This window comes from Mobula hypostoma, chromosome 4, assembly GCF_963921235.1.
Source record: "Mobula hypostoma chromosome 4, sMobHyp1.1, whole genome shotgun sequence".
In the NCBI taxonomy this organism is placed as follows: Eukaryota; Metazoa; Chordata; class Chondrichthyes; order Myliobatiformes; family Myliobatidae; genus Mobula; species Mobula hypostoma.
The window spans coordinates 26,906,107-26,926,222 of NC_086100.1; the positions used below are offsets into that span (position 1 = coordinate 26,906,107).

General features: G+C 42.9%; 1 protein-coding gene across 2 annotated transcripts in view; it reads right to left on the reverse strand.

The window, feature by feature from the left end:
• The window catches only part of dner (delta/notch-like EGF repeat containing), a 329,950-nt gene that overhangs the window by 195,067 nt on the left and 114,767 nt on the right, over positions 1–20,116 (reverse strand). For both annotated transcript variants that reach the window (XM_063045439.1, XM_063045440.1), the window contains exon 2: positions 6,158–6,460. In XM_063045439.1, the coding sequence (XP_062901509.1) occupies positions 6,158–6,460 (303 nt within the window). The remainder of the gene's footprint in view (positions 1–6,157; positions 6,461–20,116) is intronic.

Below are 20,116 nucleotides of genomic sequence, written 5' to 3' on the forward strand. Positions count from 1 at the left end.
TATACTGTATATATTCTCCGATATTAAATGGAACAATTAAACCACTGAAGGTATTTACTGCACCCAAGATGGCAAAATGCTACAACAGAGAATGAATAAGCAAGCAGAGGACAGAATGCACAAAGGACAGTTGTGAATGAGAGACCACCCTGGACTACAAGAATGAGAACAGTATGTAGTCTGAAGACTGGAAATATGTTTTCACTCTGAAGATGGGCTAGTGGAAACTGAGCACCTCCCTACCTGACATCCGTCTACAGGGATCATGCCTTCTACCACAGAGTGCCCCGACCGGGACTTTGGCCCCTGCTCTGATTCTTCATTTACTGCCCCTTACGTCTAACTCCAATCGTCCCTGTGCCTAAATCTAAACCTGTCCCCTAAATGCCTCCACTGCCCCCAAAACCATCCCTATGAACCTAAAAGACAACAACCAGGTCAGAGCTACGACCTTGAGGCACATTCCAGCACAGAATAATGCTATGCCATCAAGAAGCAGTTGCAGATTTTCACAGCCTGCCTGCCTCAGTGGAAAGAGAGACATAGGAGACAGCAGATACTAGAACCTGGAGCAGAAAGCAAAATGTTGGAGGAATTCAGTATCTATAGAAGGAAATGGACAGTCAAGACCCTTCATCTAGACCAGGGCTTCCCAACCTATTTTATGCCAGTAGCCTTACCATTAATCAAGGGGCCCGTGGACAGCAGGTTGTGAACAGACATGAAAAAATCTGCAGATGCTGGAAATCCAAGTAACACAGACAAAATGCTGGAGGAACTCAGCAGGTCAGGGAGCGTCTGTGGAAAAGAGTAAACAGTCGACATTTTGGGCCAAGAACCTTCATCAGGACTGGACCCCTGATCTAGACCTATCAACCAGTTAAAGAACTTGACCCGAAATGATGATTGTCCATTTCTCTTTATGGATTGTTCCTGACCTGCTGAGTTCCTCCAGTATCTTGCTTGTTGCCTCAGTGGAAATGCAGAAGTACATATGTGCACAGCAATTGGATTATGAATACCATTCATAAGCTGAACTTGTGGAGAGAATATAGAGGGGATGTTTTGTGTCCCTCTAAATGATGTACATTAGAACCTTATACACGGTTAAGTGTCTGGTCTAATTGTGTATCCAGAATAGATTTCCTGGGTGTAACAGAATGAGAACAGAGTACCTGGTAGACTTTTGGACATTTAATTACTAAGCCAAATCTCAGGATGTACAGTTTGTTACTTTTGTTTGAAGACTCCAGAGTTTTAATGGAGTGGAGACCAAGTTTTTTCTAATGCTCCAACTGATTCCTAAGCTCCGGAACCTGGGCCTTAGCACTCAGATCTGCAGCTGGATCTTCAACTTCCTCCCACAGACAGGACCCAGGCTGTAAAAATAGGGGACAAGCTCTCCTCTACAATCACTCTGAGCACCGGTGCCCCACAAGGCTGTGTACTCAGCCCCCTGCTGTACTCACTGTACACCCATGATTGTGTAGCCAAGGTTCCATCAAACTCAATATATAAATTTGCTGATGACATAACAATTGTAGGCCATATCTCGGGTAATGATGAGTTTGAGTACAGAGAGGAAATTAAGAACCTGGTGGCATGGTGTGAAGACATTAACCTATCCCTCAACGTCAGCAAGACGAAGGAATTGGTTGTTGACTTCAGAAGGAGTAGCGGACCGCATGACCCAATTTACATCGGTGGTGCGCAAGTGGAACAGGTCAAAAGCTTTAAGTTCCTTGGGGTCAATATCACAAATGACCTGACTTGGTCCAGCCAAGCAGAGTCCACTGCCAAGAAGGCCCACCAGCGCCTTTACTTCCTGAGAAAATGAAAGAAATTTGGCCTGTCCCCTAAAACCCTCACTAATTTTTATAGCTGCACCGTAGAAAGCATTCTTCTAGGGTGCATCACAACCTGGTATGGAAGTTGTCCTGTCCAAGACCGGAAGAAGCTGCAGAAGGTCGTGAACATGGCGCAGCACATCACACAAACCAATCTTCCGTCCGTGGACTCATTTACACCGCACGCTGTCGGAGCAGTGCTGCCAGGATAATCAAGGACACGACCCACCCAGCCAACACACTTTTCATCCCTCTTCCCTTGGGGAGAAGGCTCAGGAGCTTGAAGACTCGTACGGCCAGATTTGGGAACAGCTTCTTTCCAACTGTGATAAGACTGCTAAACGGATCCTGACCCGGATCTGGGCTGTACCCTCCAAATATCCAGACCTGCCTCTCGGTTTTTTTGCACTACCTTACTTTCCCTTTTCTATTTTCTATTTATGATTTATAATTTAAATTTTTAATATTTACTATCGATTTGTACTCCAGGGAGTGCGAAGCGCAGAATCAAATATCGCTGTGATGATTGTACACTCTAGCATCAATTGTTTGGCGACAATAAAGTAAAGTATTGCCTCACTTTAGGATGTGCTTCTTGGAGGAGGCAATACAATGACTAACAGAAGCAAGGAAATTGAGCAAAGAAGCATTGTTCTAGGTTCTCCCATAAAGGGAATAATTCTCTCCACATCAAGTGTCAAGTCATGTGAAGTTTATTGTCATTTAACATGTATATAATGTATCTAACCATATAATGTATATAGAAAGGAGACAACATTTCTTCGAACCAGGGGGTAAAGCACAGTAGTACACATAACACACGATAACTTATGAAGGTAAGGATAAAATCTACAGATGAATCACACATAAATAATAAACTAAAGTGCATTAATACTAAATATTTTAAGGTACAGAACAGATTAACCAGTGACATTTCGATTACGATGCGGCTGGGAGTTCAGAAGCCTAATAGCCTGGGGGAAGAAACTGGTTCTCATCCTGACCATTCTTGCTTTTATGCATTTGTCCTGTTGATCGTATTCTGTAGTTAAGTTGCTGCTCACTCTTTTTAAAGTCCAATCGTCCTTCCTAGTAAGACAACTCATGTATGCCAGGCCCTAATCTAGTCAACCTTCTCTAAGCTGCTCCCAAAGTATGAATATCCTAATTAGGGAGATAATGCTCTACATCAAGAGTTCCCAACCTTTTTTACCAATACCATTAAGCAAGGCGACCATGGTCTCCAGGTTGGGATCTCTGATCTACATGGTACTGTGGTTGTGGTTTTCCCAGTGCCCTCCTGTGATGTACCTTGAACTATCTCACTACATTAAAGGGCTACAGTATGTGCTATTACAAATTGTACTCTGCTTACTGTGCGTAGAAGGAAAGATAGCAAGGTATAAAAGACCCAAGACCCAGTCCTGATAGAGGATCATGACCAAAAATGCTGACTATCCCTTTGCTTCCACAGGTGATGACTGACTTGCTGAGTTCCTCCAGCAGTTTTTTTCTGCTTGAAAATTAACTAGGTTTAGAAGGCATGTATGAAAATGTGAGGGGCATAAAATAGTGTGAATACACTCAGTCTTTTTCCCAAGATTGCAAAACCAAGAACCAGAGAGCATAGGGGAAAGATTTAACAGGAACTTGAGGGGAGGAGGGGAAGATGGCGACGCGGCCTCTCCGGTGATGAATATCTGTAATCCGTCAAGTAGGAGGCCATGCACAATTCTGATTCGATGGAGGCAGACGTGACAGCACAGAGTAACATCTGGTGAAACTTCTGAAATGCCTGCTTCGCTGCCGCTGCTACTGTGCGATCTGAAATCTCGGGAGGGAAGGCCCTGAATCCTTGGCTTTTCCTGTTGCTTGGCGGCCGGGGCCAGGGTCAAAGCGCTCAGCAGAGATGGTGCTCGGTGTCGGAGGGCTGGTCAGAGGCTCAAAGTTTTCGGACGGACTCAGAGTCGGACTGTGGTCGGGTGCTTCCAGGATGCTGCATCAGCAAGTTTGTGGCACTGGAAGCTCATGGCAGGGAGAGTTTCTTCCTTCAACCGTCTGTGTGAGATGCTGGGGCTATCGGGACTTAGAGACATTTTTTTTTACCATGCCCATGGTCTGTTCTTAATAAATTACGGTATTGGTTTGCACTGTTGTAACTATATGTTATAATTATGTGGTTTTTGTCAGTTTTAGTCTTGGTCTGTCTTGTGTTTCTGAGATATCATACCGGAGGAACATTGTATCATTTTTTGATGCATGCATTTCTAAATGACAATAAACGAGGACTGAGTGTCCTCATAATCTAAACTGTTTTTACACTGAGGGTGGTATGTATGTGGAATAACCTGCCAGAGGAACTGATCGAGGCAGGTACACTAACAACTTTTAAAAGACAGTTGGATAAGTACATGGGTTGGAAAGGTTTAGAAGGTTATAGGACAAACATTGTCAGATGGCGTTAGCTCGGTGGGGCCTTTTGGTGGGTATGTACCAGTTGGGCCAAAGGGCTTGTTTCCATGATAAATGTCTCTATGATTTCATGACTCCATGACACCACTGTGACAACTAGCCGTCCTGATAAATTTAACGGAGTGGTTAAATTACTTGCACAGAAATCCAGAAACTTGGAATGATAATTCAGAGACTGGGCTTCAGATTTCCCTGCTTTAGCTGTAATATTTAAATTCAGTTAATCAAATAGGTCTAGAATTGTAACAAAACTACATGATTACTGCAAAATCTCAGTAGTCCACTAATGCTCTTTGAGGAAGGATTGGAGCTGTGCTGAGATCTCAGAAGTAGTGCAGCTGGAACTGATAATTGAAAACAAGAATTAAAATTTAGTAACATTCAAAATGGATGACAGACGCAGTGGCAACTGAGTTTAAGATTATTAAGTTTGCGGAGGGTGGATAGTGGAAGGCTGATGAGGAGGGCTTGCGAGAGGAGACAGATCCACGGGCAGGATGAGCAGGTGGGCTGCAGCAGAGACACACACAAACAATGTAGAAACTGAGTGATCTTGGTGAAGGATAGGATTTATTAAGTTCAGATATCAAGGTTATTGACTGGTGCTATTAAGAGTGTTATTAGTGGTCAGGGAACTGATGAAGGGGATATAATATGTGGCAGTGACCAATAACCCAATTGATCTTCCTAATACTTAGCTGGGAGGCTGGTACAAAGAGTTTGATTAAGAATCATGGAAAGGCGATGGGATAAAGTTGGACTGTGTAAAACTATGTTGGACTATGCAAACAGCTACAGGTTTTAAACATTGTATAATGATTAGTAAGTAGGTACCCAGTGGTGAGGAACTGGTTTTCTAGTCTTGGAAATATTGCTTCCATCAACCTCTTGAGAGAAATCTGCATGACTGATTAAGTACCTGCTTTCTAATTGTGATTCAAAAACATAAAATATAGAACAGTATGGGCCCTCCAGCCCATGAGGTTGTGCCAACCTTTATAAAACTGCTCCACGATCAATCTATCCCTTGCCTCCTACATAACACATATCACTCTATTTTTCATTAATTCATGAATCTTTTAAATGCCTCAATATACCTGCCTCTACAGTCACACTCTGCGGTGCGTTCTAGGCATCACGCTCTGGTGTAAGAAAAAACTACCCCTTGCATCTCCCCTAAACTTTCCTCTACTCACCTTAAATGGATGTCTCTGGTATTGGCCACTGCCACCCTGGGTAAATGATACTGACTGTCCACTCTATCTATGCCTCTCACAATCTTACACACCTCTATCAAATTGCCCCTCATTCTCTGTCACTCCAAAGACAAAAGCCCTAGCACGCACAAACATTCCTCATATGACATGTTCTCTTACCCAGGCAGCATCCCGTTAAATCTCATCTGCACCCTCTCTGTGGATTTTAACTCCTGTCAAGTGCTGTTGTATATCCAGTTCCTTTAAATTATAATTTAGAGATTCTTCGTTAAAATGAAGATTGCCTTTTGTCCTTGCTTCATTTTACATTGATCATTTACTTGAGTGCACAATTACAGCATCCCTGATAAACAGATTAATCTTAATGTATACTGGTAGATGGCTTTCTTTCAAGTGGGGAAACAGCTGGATCCATTTCTGAAAACGGTACAATGGTACAGAAAGCCATCACTGGGTGAATCTGCAGTACAAACACCCTTTCTGGGTATTAGGTTCTGGAATTTGCCTGTGTTAACTGGAGAGAGGATATTATTATGTTTTGCACAAGGCGAGCATGTGTCTCAAGAAATAATCCTGACCAGAAATTCCACATGTATTGAATTTAGCATGAAGTTTCCTTACCTCTTCGAGGTCCCAAGTTAGGTTTGCAACAATATGCCCCTTTGCTGGCTGCCAAGAGGACAACGTAGTTGTTTGCAATGAGGACGTGGACAAGGTTGCATTGGGAAACATAGATGTTGAGACTGGCTCCGGTTGCCATGACAGCGGCGTAGACTGTGTCCAGACAGGGGCAGGAGTACTTTGTGGAGGCTGGTCACAGTTTTCACCTTGATAGCCTTCTTCACAAATACAAACATAGCCATCAATGTGGCTGCTGCAGTTGCCATGGTGACAGGGATTGCTTGCACATTCATCTATTCGATCCTGGAAACAAAAAAAAAGACCACGAGGATTACTTATGCTTATTCATCCTGTTGGAGTTAGGTTTGCTTTTCCAGCCACAAGAGTGTGGGTCGAGCCTTGAAAATACTTATATATGCATTAACTTCCCTTCAACAGTCAAAATACATGTATTGTAATATGCACAACATTCCCAATTGAAAGTAGCAGCGACCTGCATATTCCCAGGCATCTTTGATGCTTCTGTGTAAATGCTCACTGGGAAGCAGTTTGGGACTAATTTTGCCTCCAGTTTTCTGTCTGTTCCTGAGCTGAATACCTCCCATTGACAACACAGCTTCTAAGGTAGTCATCAGAGAAAGAGTTCTTTTAGTCATAGCTCTGCATGACGCAAGGCTTTAGCATGTCAAAACACCGTTCCATCATCCCATTCGATGCTGGTAGAAGAATTACTCAGCTGAGGTGTTAATGATAGTGCTGAGACTACATCCGCTGATGAGGCATCTGTCAAGCAGTAGGCTGAGACGATTTCTACCGAAGAACAAGGTTAACTAATGTATTATTAGAGAATCATTCAATGCATAAAAATAAAAAGCAATATTGATGTTTAAAATGAGTAGAGGCCTGTGTATGAATCTATTTTTTAGTTTGTACATCCATCCACTAGAAGGCATCGATCATAATACAATAGCTCCTGCCAAGCTCTTCCTCGGTTATCACGTCTCTCATCCCTTAGTCTGAATGAAAACCTGCAAAAAATTGCATTCTGACTCTTTCCAACATTGACAACAAAACTGAATAGGTAGCGATGCTCAAAACTGAAAATACATTTGTTTCTCTCTCCATATACGCTGCCTGGCATGCTCATTATTTCTGTTTTTATGACTGATTTCTGGCAGCTGTAGTATTTTTTTATATCCCATGTACAATTTCAATTTAACTGGAGGCTGTCTTCCAGATTACAAATGGCAGTCAAATTTGCACTGATGCATCTCCATTTGTTTGTGGCATCTGATCTCTGGTGTTTCATCCTTTGGTTTCAGTCAAAGGGAAGGAAATGTCTGGTTATACCATGCCTGATCTGACTGTACAGAATGACTGTAACATACATAGAGTTATACAATGAAGAGTGAGGTCCTTTGGCCCATTGAGTGCAACCATGGGGCACCATCTGCATTGATCCTATAATAGTGCAATTTTTCTTATTCTCCTCAGATTCCCCTCAACTCTCTACAATTTCTACCACTTATCTAGACATGAGGAGCAATTTACAGTGGCTAATTTAGATTATGAGAACACTGTCCTCTTTTATTGTCATTTAGAAATGCATATATGCATTAAGAAATGATACAATGTTTCTCCGGAGTGATATCACAGAAAACAGGACAGACCAAAGACTAACACTGACAGAACCACATAATTATATTTACAGCAGTGCAAAGCAATACCATAATTTGATAAAGAACAGACCATGGGCACAGTAAAAAAAAAAGTCTCGAAGTCCTGAGTCGATCGACTCCCGAGTCCCAGATAGCAGGCGGCAAAAGGGAGAAACTCCCTGCCATAAACCTCCAGGCACCGTCAACTTGCTGATGCCTTGGAAGCAGCCGACCCCAGCTGACCCTGAGTCCATCCGTCCGAAAACTTCGAGCTTCCGACCAGCCTCTCCGATACAGCCTCCCGAGCACCATCCTCTGCTGAGCGCCTTCGACCTCTCCCCGGCCACTGAAACAAGCAAAGCCGAGGATTTCGGGGCCTTCAGCTCTGGAGATTCCGGTTACCACACAGTAGCAACGGCCAAACCCACCAAAACGGCGCATCTTTCAGATGCAGGGGGAAAGGCAGGCAACCAGATGAAACTCACACTATCACCATGAGGACATGCAAATTGTACACAGACAGAACAAGGTCAGGGCTGAACCCAGATCACTGGAGCAGTGAAGCTGCAGGACTACTAGCTGCTCCATTGTGCCATCCCACTGTGCCAGTGACAGATCTTCGGTGGTCCTGAAGGTACTAAATCTTGAGCTTGTCATTTGAATCTGAATCAGAGTTAATATCACTGGCATAGGCCATGAAATTTGTTGTTTGGCAGTAGCAGGACATTCCAATACATAGTAATAAAAAAACTATTAATTACAATAAGAAGTACATATAAAATTCAATTAAATAAGTAATGCAAAAAAAGAAAAAAAATAGTAAGGTAGTCAACGTGGGTTCAATGTCCATTCAGAAATCTGATGACAGAGAAGAGACTCAAACAAAACTGGTCTCACACATTCAATGACACAAAAGGTTCTGAGGATGATGGAAATCTTGAGCAACACACACAAAATGACAGAGGAACTCAGCCGGTCAGGCAGCATCTATGGAGGGAAATAAACAGTTGACATTTTGGGCTGCGACCTGATGGACGGTCTCAGCCCAAAACGTCAACTGTTCATTTTCCTCCATAGATGCTGCCTGACCTGCTGAGTTTCTCCAGCATTTCATGTAATCAGTGATTTGCCCTGGTGATCACATTCCTGGTGTTACATCTCAGACGATACAGGGCCATCTCCTTCAAAGTGACGACCATGAGTTCTGGAGTTCATCCTGTGTTTCTTCTCCTTCACTTGTTTGTAACACAATACAGTACGCTTGAGTTCACCAAATCATGCCTGCGCATCAATTGTTAACGCTGCCTATCCTGCAGCATGTGTGGAGCTTTCTGGTAGCAACATGCAAATTCCTAAATTCTTAATTTCACTTTGTGTCATAATTTTCACACTTTTGACCGTCCTTTTCACCAACCCATTTGACCCTGGGTGAAGAGGAGCTGCATGAGCAACCTTAATTCTATTCATACAACATAGAACATTACAGCACAGGAAAAGGCCCCTCAGCCCATAATGTTGTGCCTAGCCAGCTAAAGAGGTAATCAAATGGATAACTAAGCTGATCTCTTCTGCTTACACCAGCGGTCCCCAACCACCGGGCTGTGGACCGGTACCGGGCCGCAAAGCACGTGATACCGGGCTGTGAGGAATCGGTATGATTTGGCGATATGAGTCAGCTGCACCGTTCCTCATTCCCTGTCACACCCACTGTTGAGCTTGAACGCACGCGAGGTCATTAACCACGTGTCATCCATGTCAGAGCGGGAAGGAGATCAACTCCTCGAGCTTGCAAATGACGGCGGGCTGAAAAGTATGTTTGACATAACATCTCTGCCGGCATTCTGGATCAAAGTCAAGGCTAAATATCCTGAGATAGCCACAAGAGTACTGAAAATGTTGCTTCCAACATATTTCTGCAAAGCGGAGTTTTCTGCAATGAAAACTAAATTGCTGAATAGACTGGACATAAGGAACCCCCTTCGAGTATCGCTGTCTCCCATCACCGTCTTGTTGCAGGAAAACAAGCCCAGGGCTCCCACAGATTCAGCGATATTGGCGTGTTGCAATGATTTTATATGTTCATACGGGGAAAATATGTGCTGTGTGTTTAATATCCAAACGTTACTTAAAATGTTATGATGCTATTGACTTATATAACCATATAACAATTACAGCACAGAAACAGGCCATGTCGGCCCTTCTAGTCCGTGCTGAACACTACTCTCACCTAGTCCCATCTACCTGCACTTAGCCCATAACCCTCCATTCCTTTCCTGTCCGTATACCTATCCAATTTTTCTTTAAATGATAATATCAAACCTGCCTCTACCACTTCTACTGGAAGTTCGTTCAACACTTACTTCAAGCTCCCCTGTCCTCCCCTGATAATTGACTTATCACTATATTCATGTGAGGAAAATATGCGCTGTGTGTTTAATATTAAATTCGTTAGAAAAACCCTTTTAGAAACGAAATTGAGTGTAATAGCCACTTATCATCTATATTCGGGTCGTGATTAACACCCCCCCACCCCCCCGAACAGAATCACCAAAAACCATTTGCAGGGAAAAAATCGGCAGGTACACGCATGCGCACTGGTGCCCGTGCAAGGGTTCATGGTCATTGTAGTCTTTCTCTGGGTAAACACAATGTATTTGACTGTTACTCTTGTCTGTTGGCAACCCTACACCCCCCCCCCCCCGGGGTCAGCCGGTCCGCAAGAATATTGTCAATATTAAACTGGTCCGCAGTGCAAAAAAGGTTGGGGACCCCTGGCTTACACAATGCGCATATCCTTCCATTTTCCTCACATTCATGTGCCTATTGAAATGTCTCTTAAAAGTCTCTCACAGTTCTGCCTCTAACACCACTTCAGGCAGTGCATTCCAGACACTCACCACTATCTGTATAAAAAACTGGTCCCTCACATCTCTTCTGAAATTATCCACTCTCATCTCAAATGCTTGCTCTATAGATCAGGGATTCCCAACTTTTCAAGCCATGGACCCCTACCATTAACAAAGGGGGTCCATGGACTCCAGGCTGGGAACCTCTGCTCTATAGGATCTTGACTCAGCATCTGCCACTCCAACGAAAGCACCCCATGTTTGTCCAACCTTTCATTATTCTGCACCTTTTCCAAAGCCTTGACATCCTTCCCATAATGTGGCAACCAGAACTGTATGCAATACTCCAGATGTGGCCTTACTAGAGTTTTATAAAGCTGCAACATAACTTCCTGACTTTTGACTTTTGAACTCAATGCCTTGACTAATAAAGGCAAGCACGCAGACAGCTTCTTAACCACCCTATACACCTGTGTAGTCAATTTCAACACTGTTGAGCATCTTGCCCTAACAGTGGCAACATGGGTTACAGTCTCTTTGCACGTGACCTATCAAGGTGCAACACTTCGTATTTGGCTGGGTTAAACTCCAGCTGCCATTTCTCTGCAACTGATTGATGACAGCTCAGCATTCAATACCATCATCTCCTCAAAACTAATCAATAAGCTCCAAGACCTTGGCCTCAATATCTCCTTGTGCAATTGGATCCTGGATTTCCTCACTTGCAGAATCCAGTCAGTTTGGATTGGCAACAACATTTCTTCCACGATCTCCTTCAGCACAGGAGCACCACAAGGCTGTGTGCGTAGCCCCCTACTCTACTTGCTTTACGCCTATGACTGTGTGGCTAAGCATAGCTCCAATGCCATATTCAAGTTTACTGCTTACACTACTGTCGTAGGCAGAATCAAAGATGGTGACAAATCAGCATATAGGAGGGAGATTGACAATCTGGCAGAGTACTGGCATAACAACAACCTCTTATTCAATGTCAGCAAGACCAAGGAGCTCATGATAGACTTCAGGAGAAGGAAACCAGACATCCATGAGCTAGTCTTCATTGGAAGATCAGAGAAGGAGAGGGTAGAACTTTAAATTCCTAGGTATTATTATTTCAAAGGATCTGTTCTGGGCCCGGCATGTAAGTGCAATTATGAAGAAAGCATGGCAACGCCTCTACTTCCTTAAGAGGTTGAGGAGATTCAGCCTGACATCTAAAACTTTGACTAACTTCTATAGATGTGTAGTAGAGAATATATTGACTGGCTGCATCATAGCCTAGTATGGAAACACTAATCTCCTCGAACGGAAAATCCTACAAAAAGTAGTGGATACGGCCCAGTCCTTCACAGATAAAGCCCTCCTAACGACTGAGCACATTGACACAAAAAGCTGCCACTGGAAAGCTGCATCCATCATCAGGGTCCCATGCTACTCTTCTCGCTGCTGCCATCAGAAACAAGGTTCAAGCACCTCAGAGTCACACCGCCATGTTCAGGAACAGTCACTACCCCTCAACCATCATGAACCAAAGGGATTAACTTCACTCACCCCATCACTGAACTGTTCCCACAAACATTGGACTCACTTTCAAGGACTCTTCATCTTATGTTCTTGGTATTTATTGCTGATTTACTTATTGTTATTATTTCCTCTTTTTTGTATTTGCAGTCTGTTGCTTTCTGCACTCTGGTTGAATATCTTATTTGGGTGGTCTTTCATTGATTCTGTTATTATTATTCTATAGATTTATTGAGAATGCCAACAAAAAAATGAATTGCAGGGTTGTATATGGTGACATGTATATACTTTGATAATAAAATTTACTTTGAACTTTAAACTTTGATCTATATCCATTGTATTCTTTGCACGCTCTTCTTCACTATCCATTTGACAAATTGAGCAAGAGTTACAAGTAAGAGAAAATCTGCAGATGCTGGAAATCACCACGATGAAGGGTTTTGGCCCAAAATCTCAACTGTTTATTCTTTTCCGTAGATGCTGCCTGGCCTGCTGAGTTCCTCAAGTACTTTATGAGTTACAAGCAACTGTGGAAGAGCACGTGTAATGAAGATTACCTTCAACTTTAAAAACATCACCCGAAATGCATACGTATCCATGGGAACTGTTTCTATCCCATTTGAATACGTATCTGCTACAATCAGGGTCTCGGCCCAAAACATTGACTGTTCATTTCCATGGATGCTGCCTGATCTGCTGAGCTCCTCCAGCGTCTTGCGTGTGTTGCTCCAATCATGGTCATCTTTACCACAAATGGATCAGTGAAATCCACATGTATCCTTGAACATGTTTGTACAGCCAGAGCCAGGAGTTTGAAGGGAATGACTACAATTATTTTATTAGCTATCGTTTGTGTCACATCAAATTAGTGAGTATTGTGCTGGGCAGCCTGCTAGTGTCGCCATGATTTCCAGCGGTGACAATTCAACACAACAGCTCACTAACCCTAACTTTAACCGTACATATTTGGTATGGGGCAGGAAACCGGAGCAACCAGAGAAAACCCATGTGGTCACCATGAGAACATACACACTCCTTACAGGTAGCGGTAGGGCCTGAACCCTGTCTGGTGAAAGCTGGCACTGTAAAGCGATGTGCTCACCACTACGCTACTGTGCTGCCCGTCTTTCAGTTCTCCAGTGATGTTGATATTGCTTCCACTCTTTCAGTTGCCTCCAACTACTTGTCTATTCAATGGCTACTAAACTTCTGACTACTTCCTTATACTCATTCGCGCAGTAATCCAGTGCAAATAAGATGAAATGCAATTAGTAGTTGTTGTGATTTAATATTTCAGTAGTGATTGAATAATATTGCAAATATATTGTTTGATTAAGCATTTGTTGTTTACTAACATGATTCGTTACAGGTTATATGTAAAAGTATGTGAATGGCATACATCATTACGTCACCATGTCATAAGTGCGTGCCTTACTAAAAGTAAAACTAAATGTAAACGATTTATCCCCAGCTCTGAGATTTTCTTTCAATTAATTTTATGTTTTGGAGTTACAAAACATAATACTTAAAACAAAATAAATAAGAACCCAAGACAATAAAAAATAGAGGTAGGATTACAGGCTTTAAATCTGTTCTGCCATTCAATAGGATTACAGATGATCTCAATTGGCTTCAGTTCCCCATATTGCTTGCTCAGCCCCTAAGAGATCAAAAGCTCCTTCGCTCTCTCTCTCTCTCTCTCTCTCTCCTAGACTTTACTGTATTAATTAAGTAACCATTGCTCTCTGAGGTAGAAAATAAGAAGATTTACAACACCCAGAGATGAAATTGTTTATCATCTCTGCCTTAAATGGATAACTCATTTTTGTGAAGCAACTCACCCCTCCCCCCCCCCCCCAAGTTCTAAATTTTCCCACCCTGGGCATCAACCTCTTTGCATCCAAGTCCATCTCCTCGGATATTACAAATCTCAATAAAATTACTTCCCATTCCTCTCAGCTCCCATGAGTACAGCTCAATCAAAGTTCAGAGTTCAAAGTACATTTATTCTCAAAGTATGCATACCTTATACAACCTTGAGATCTGTCTCCTTACACGCAGCCATGAAACAAAGAAACCCAACAGAACCCATTAAGAACAAGAAAACCATCAAACACCCAGTGTGCAGAGAGAGAGAGAAAAAAAAACAAATTGTGCAGACAGTAAAAGCAAGCAAACAGCATTCAGAACTGAAGTTCACAAAGCCAGGCGTCACCGCAGCTGATCCAGAAGTCCACGAGTTGCAGGTCAAAGTCTCAGTCCAGCACAGAGATGAGCAAGCCCCATAAAACAGTGAGCCGAAATGGACCATCCCATGCCCTCAATCCTGTCACCCTAACCATTTCACTCTCACCCGGTGCTTAAATTGACCAAAACCTGGGTCGTTCCTCACTCTCTGCCACTTCAATTCACCCTCATGCTTGGGCTCCGCCATTTTGATTCAGCCAGTGCCCAACCTTTTCAATTCAGCTCAGCTCTTAAGTCAATCAAAACTCAGATCTTTCCTCGACTTTACTTCACATCAGCTCCACCGTGTGGAATTCCTTCCAAGTCCGCCCCAGCAACTCTGACCTGGACACGCAACCGTCCTGCTTCTCCGAGACCCCAACCCACACTGCAAAAATGCCAGGTTGTAAAGGCGGTTCAGCTCAGCTCCGACTGGGAAGCCAGAGACCACTGTTTGCAGCGATCGTTTACCAGAAAAAGTACGAATAGCGAAGTATTTAGTTGCTTTCTGTTTCATTGGCCACCAACAAGTAGTCGCTGAACTTCTGCAGGGCCATCTTAAACCGGCATCCTACATAATCAAACCCTTTCAGACCAGGAATTAAATAAACTTCCTTCGAACTGCCTGTAAAATAAACGTAAACTTCTGTCAGATAAAGAGACAAAAACTGCATGCACCACACCCAGGTGTGGCTTCACCAGAGTCCCACACTGTTGTAGCAAGTCTCCCCTATTGCTGCACTCTACCCCCTTTGCAACAAAGGTCTTTGAGTTCTTAATTACTTGTATTAGATGCTTGCCAGCTTTTTTCAGTTTCATGAATTAAAACTATCTCTCTCCATAAAGCAATTGTCTCCATTTAAACACTGTTCTACTCAATATTTAATTTCTATGCTTGCTATTCAAGAGGATAATCTTGCATATTTCCACATTATTCATCTGTCAAATTTTTACTCCCTCACTGCACTCTCTTCACAATTTGGTTTCCTACTTACTGATGTATTGTCTATAAATATAGCTTCAATACACCCAGTGTCTTTATTTAAGGAGCTCCAGCACTGATACGGAAGTATTCCATTAGTTACAGCTCACCAATCTGAAAATGGTGAAGAGGACATTGAGCAGGGAGGGGAAGGATTCAGATCTCAGTGCCCTACATAGCAACATAGATAGGACCTAATAAGAGGTTCTCCTGTCAGACAATGAGCAGCTAGTGTCTACGTTAAAAAGTGGAATGGCAGTGAGTCATGAAACAATTACTAGGTCAACAAGATTGAATGGCTGAGTGCCTACTTCAGAATTGAGTATAGGAGAAATGGGATTTAATTGATGAACCATTTGCTGTAGCACTGGGGAAATATGGAGCTGTTTTACTGGGGTGGATTTCGCTTAAATCAGGTTGGGACTTGTATCCTTGTGAACAGAATAACTAGGGCTGTAGAAAGGACAGAACTAGATAGTACTGGGAAGAACTTCCAGAAGAGGAAATTCAGAAACTTCAAGAGAATATACAATGTAAAATTGCATAGTAGTAACATAGGTAGTGGTAACTGTAAGATCAATGTGTTTAGGGGTAACCAATGGATATAAAAAATATAATTTAAAGAAATGATTTTAAAAAAGGGATTTGATTTGATGGCCATAACAGAGATGCAGTTGGAAGATGATTCAGGGATTGGAACTAAATATTTTAGGTACTTTATATTCTGGAAGTCTACAAAGAAAGAGAAAGGAAGTGGGAAAACTCTAATAATGAAGGAGAGAACAGCTTAGCTCAAAGCACCTTTGTTGGGAATACCAGTTGTCATGAACCGTGAACCGTCTACTGCCTCCCGCTTACTGCTGCCAGGTTTTATATTCTGCGTTTCTCCCTCTTCTTGTTTGTTGCTGTTTGCACGACTCTTTTGTTTTTGCACATGGGGAGAGTCTGTTTTCTCTTTGAACAGGTTCCATGGTTTTCTTTGTTTTGCGGCTGTTCGTGGGGAAGATGAATCTCAGGGATGCGTACTGCATACATACTTAGATAATGAATATACTCTGAATCCTTTGGAATCAGTTTGAGTGGGAAAAGAAGTTCTGTTGAGGATTGCCTGTGGGTTCTCTAATGACAGAGGATGAGGGGGGTGCAGTGTTGTTGCAAAAAAGATGCAGCAAAATCATGGATGATTTAACCTTTGTAAAGAGTGACAAATCAAATTGTTAAGAGTTGAAGATGAGTTCATAGAGTTAAGAGAATGAATGATTCAACTGTCAGCCTGGCATTCTAAATCAAGAAGACCAATTCTCTAAGGCTGTCATGTTGGTTTATCATCAATAGCATAGAGACGTTACACGATTCATAGAATTATAGAAAAATATAGCACCAAAATGGGCCCTTTCACCTACTTTTCCATTCTAACTATGAGGCTGTTCTACACTAATCCCATTTCCCCAGTATCCATCCACTTCTTTGCTATCCATGTACCTCTCCACAAGCTTTTGGAACATTGTAATAGCATCTGGTTCCACTACCTCTGTTGGCAGTTCTTTCCAAATACTCTCCACACTCCATGGGGAAATTACTCCTCAGAAATCCCTTAAACTTCTCCCTTCCCATCTTCAACATGGGCCCCGTAATCCTTGAACCCCCTACCTTAAGACAAAGGTTCTGATGATGCATGGCTCCACAATTTTGTAAAACTCTATATGATCAATCCTCAACCTTTCAGTAAGAGTAAAACCAGCCTATCCAATTCTTGCTTATAACTCTTCATTCCAGGTAGCATCCTTGAGAATCTCTTATGTGCTCTCTCTAGTTCTACTACATCCTTCCTGATACAATAAAAATACATAAGAAGCTTGTGATGGTTGTATGCAAGGTTCAACACTTAATTCTATGACCTTCCATCACCCACTAACATGAAATATTTCTCATACAATCTGTTTTTCAGCCAATCTCACTTAATATTACAGTTTGACGTTACAGAAAGCTGGTCACCAGTTTGAAAATAAGAGCGTTGTGAGGAAAATATAATGTCTTCTGCTCCTAATTTTAACACTAGTATAAAAATGTTGTCCCTGCCCTGACGAAGGTCAGCTCGGTAGTATCAATTATTTTAAATTAATTTTGCTATTGAATATATCGTTAAGTGAGATTGATGAATTCAAAATATTTTAACCTTAAACAACAAACAAAACATAATTTTATTTAAGCACCAAGCGCAGGTTAAATAGCACTCATTCTTTTTCATTCTCTTATATTGCTTGATCTTTCCTTTCTCCTGATTTCTTTATCTTCCATTAACTATATTCTGCTCCAATTCCCCGTCTGAGTTCCTTCAATTATGTTTTTTTTGGAGCCTTGCACACAATTTCTCTATTTTCTTGTGCCCTGCTTCCTCCCATTATTTCTCTTCCACGCTTTCCCTCTGTTTCACAGTTTGCAGATTATTACAGATCCAATTAAGTGTAAGTAAATCTTAGTAAGGTCGCACTGGCATCGTAACCAAGGGCATGAGTCTACATTTATAATAGTTAGACACTCGAGTTTCTGTTCATCTGGAGGAATTGTACACAAGAGAAACCACGGAGTCCATTTTATCTGCAGCAACCTGCCATTGATTGAGCTGGGTTGCATTGTGAGAAGTCACTTTAACAAAGCAAGGTCATCTGTATGATTCAGCTTCCAGTTCTGCCATGCGACTGATATCGCTGTGGCAACCATCACGTGGGCACAGATGGGACTATTCTACCTCTGAGGAAGCCTCAGAGTCAACAGTACATGTTCAAAAGCATAAACTGACAAAAATTTATGAAGATCTTTTTATTAAAAGGCAATACTAAAATTTGTATATGTTAAATTGGGAGTTTACATTCACAGCATGAAAATGTTACTAAACCCAGTCTGCGGCAACACAGCAAAATGCCTCCTCAAGGCATTGTAATTGATTTTAACTCTCTAAGTGGTACACAGTTGAAAGTAAACCAGTCTTTTACAGAATTTAAGCATGTGTGAAGTTACTTTACTGCAGAGAATAAATTTATCTTTCAAAATAACAGAATAAAAAAAATCATGGCAGTATAAGAGTTAGAACTCTGCGTCTCTTCCAAAGTTTCCAGTTCTAAAAATACAACCTAACAAGCTTGCTTCATTAAAAGGAGAAGATCTATACAGTTATCCTCCATTCACTTCATGGCTCTGCTCAGTGCATTAGGCCAGATTTCAGCAATGCATGCAAGAAATCAGATACAGACAAGCCCAGACATTCAAAACCATAAACCTAGGCTTACTCTCCAATGTAATACACAGCCAGTGCAGGAGCTACACAGAGTTCTGTGCCATACAGGCGCAGTGTTATTTCTCTGCATAACTGAGTTGTACACACGTTAGGTGAGATGCTTGTGTAGTTCTGAAGGACTGTACAATCTCTGCAGTACTGGGGGACTGTTCCGTCTGTACAGTAGTGAGGGACTGTTCTATCTGTACAGTACTGAGGGACTGTTCTGACTGTGCAGTAGTGAGGGACTGTTCCGTCTGTGCAGTAGTGAGGGACTATTCTGTCTGTGCAGTAGTGGGGGACTGTTCCGTCTGTACAGTAGTGAGGGACTGTCCTGTCTGTGCAGTAGCGGGGGATTGTTCTGTCTGTACACTAGTGAGGGACTGTTCTGTCTGTACAGTAGTGAAGGACTGTTCCGTCTGTACAGTAGTGAGGGACTGTTCCGTCTGTACAGTAGTAAGGGACTGTTCCATCTGTAGAGTAGTGAGGGACTGTTCGGTCTGTACAGTAGTGAGGGACTGTCCTGTCTGTGCAGTAGCGGGGGGTTGTTCTGTCTGTACACTAGTGAGGGACTGTTCTGTCTGTACAGTAGTGAGGGACTGCTCTGTCTGTGCAGTGTTGAGGGACTGTTCCGTCTGTACAGTAGTGAGGGACTGTTCCGTCTGTGCAGTAGTGAGGGACTGTTCCGTCTGTACAGTAGTAAGGGACTGTTCCATCTGTAGAGTAGTGAGGGACTTAATCTGTTCTTTAACAGATTTGACATTGTGACCCCTGCCCATCCCCCACGAGCCATCTGTTGTCGGCCCCCAACCAACACATATTCCACTCTCCCCTCCTACCCCTCCTCACAGTCCCTCACCCTGCTCTCATGACTATACCCCTTCCCCACACGAAACCACCATGGTGGGCTTCATAGCTGAACAGGTGAGAAGACAGCTGAAACGTCTCAACCCAAGCAAGGCTGTAGGACCAGATGGTGTCAGTACCAGGGTGCTCAAAGCCTGTGTCCCTCAGCTATGAGGAGTACTTCACCATGTATTCAACCTGAGCCTGAGGCTCCGGAGGGTTCCTGTACCGTGGAAAACGTCCTGCCTCGTTCCTGTGCTGAAGACGCCGCGCCCCAGCGGCCTCAATGACTACAGACTGGTGGCATTGACCTCCCACATCATGAAGACCCTGGAGAGACTTGTTCTGGAGCTGCTCCGGCCTATGGTCAGGCCACACTTAGATCCCCTCCAGTTCGCCTACCAGCCTCGACTAGGAGTTGAGGATGCCATCGTCTACCTGCTGAACCGTGTCTACGCCCACCTGGACAAGCCAGCGAGCACTGTGAGGGTCATGTTTTTTGACTTCTCCAGTGCGTTCAACACCATCCGCCCTGCTCTGCTGGGGGAGAAGCTGACAGCGATGCAGGTGGATGCTTCCCTGGTGTCATGGATTCTTGATTACCTG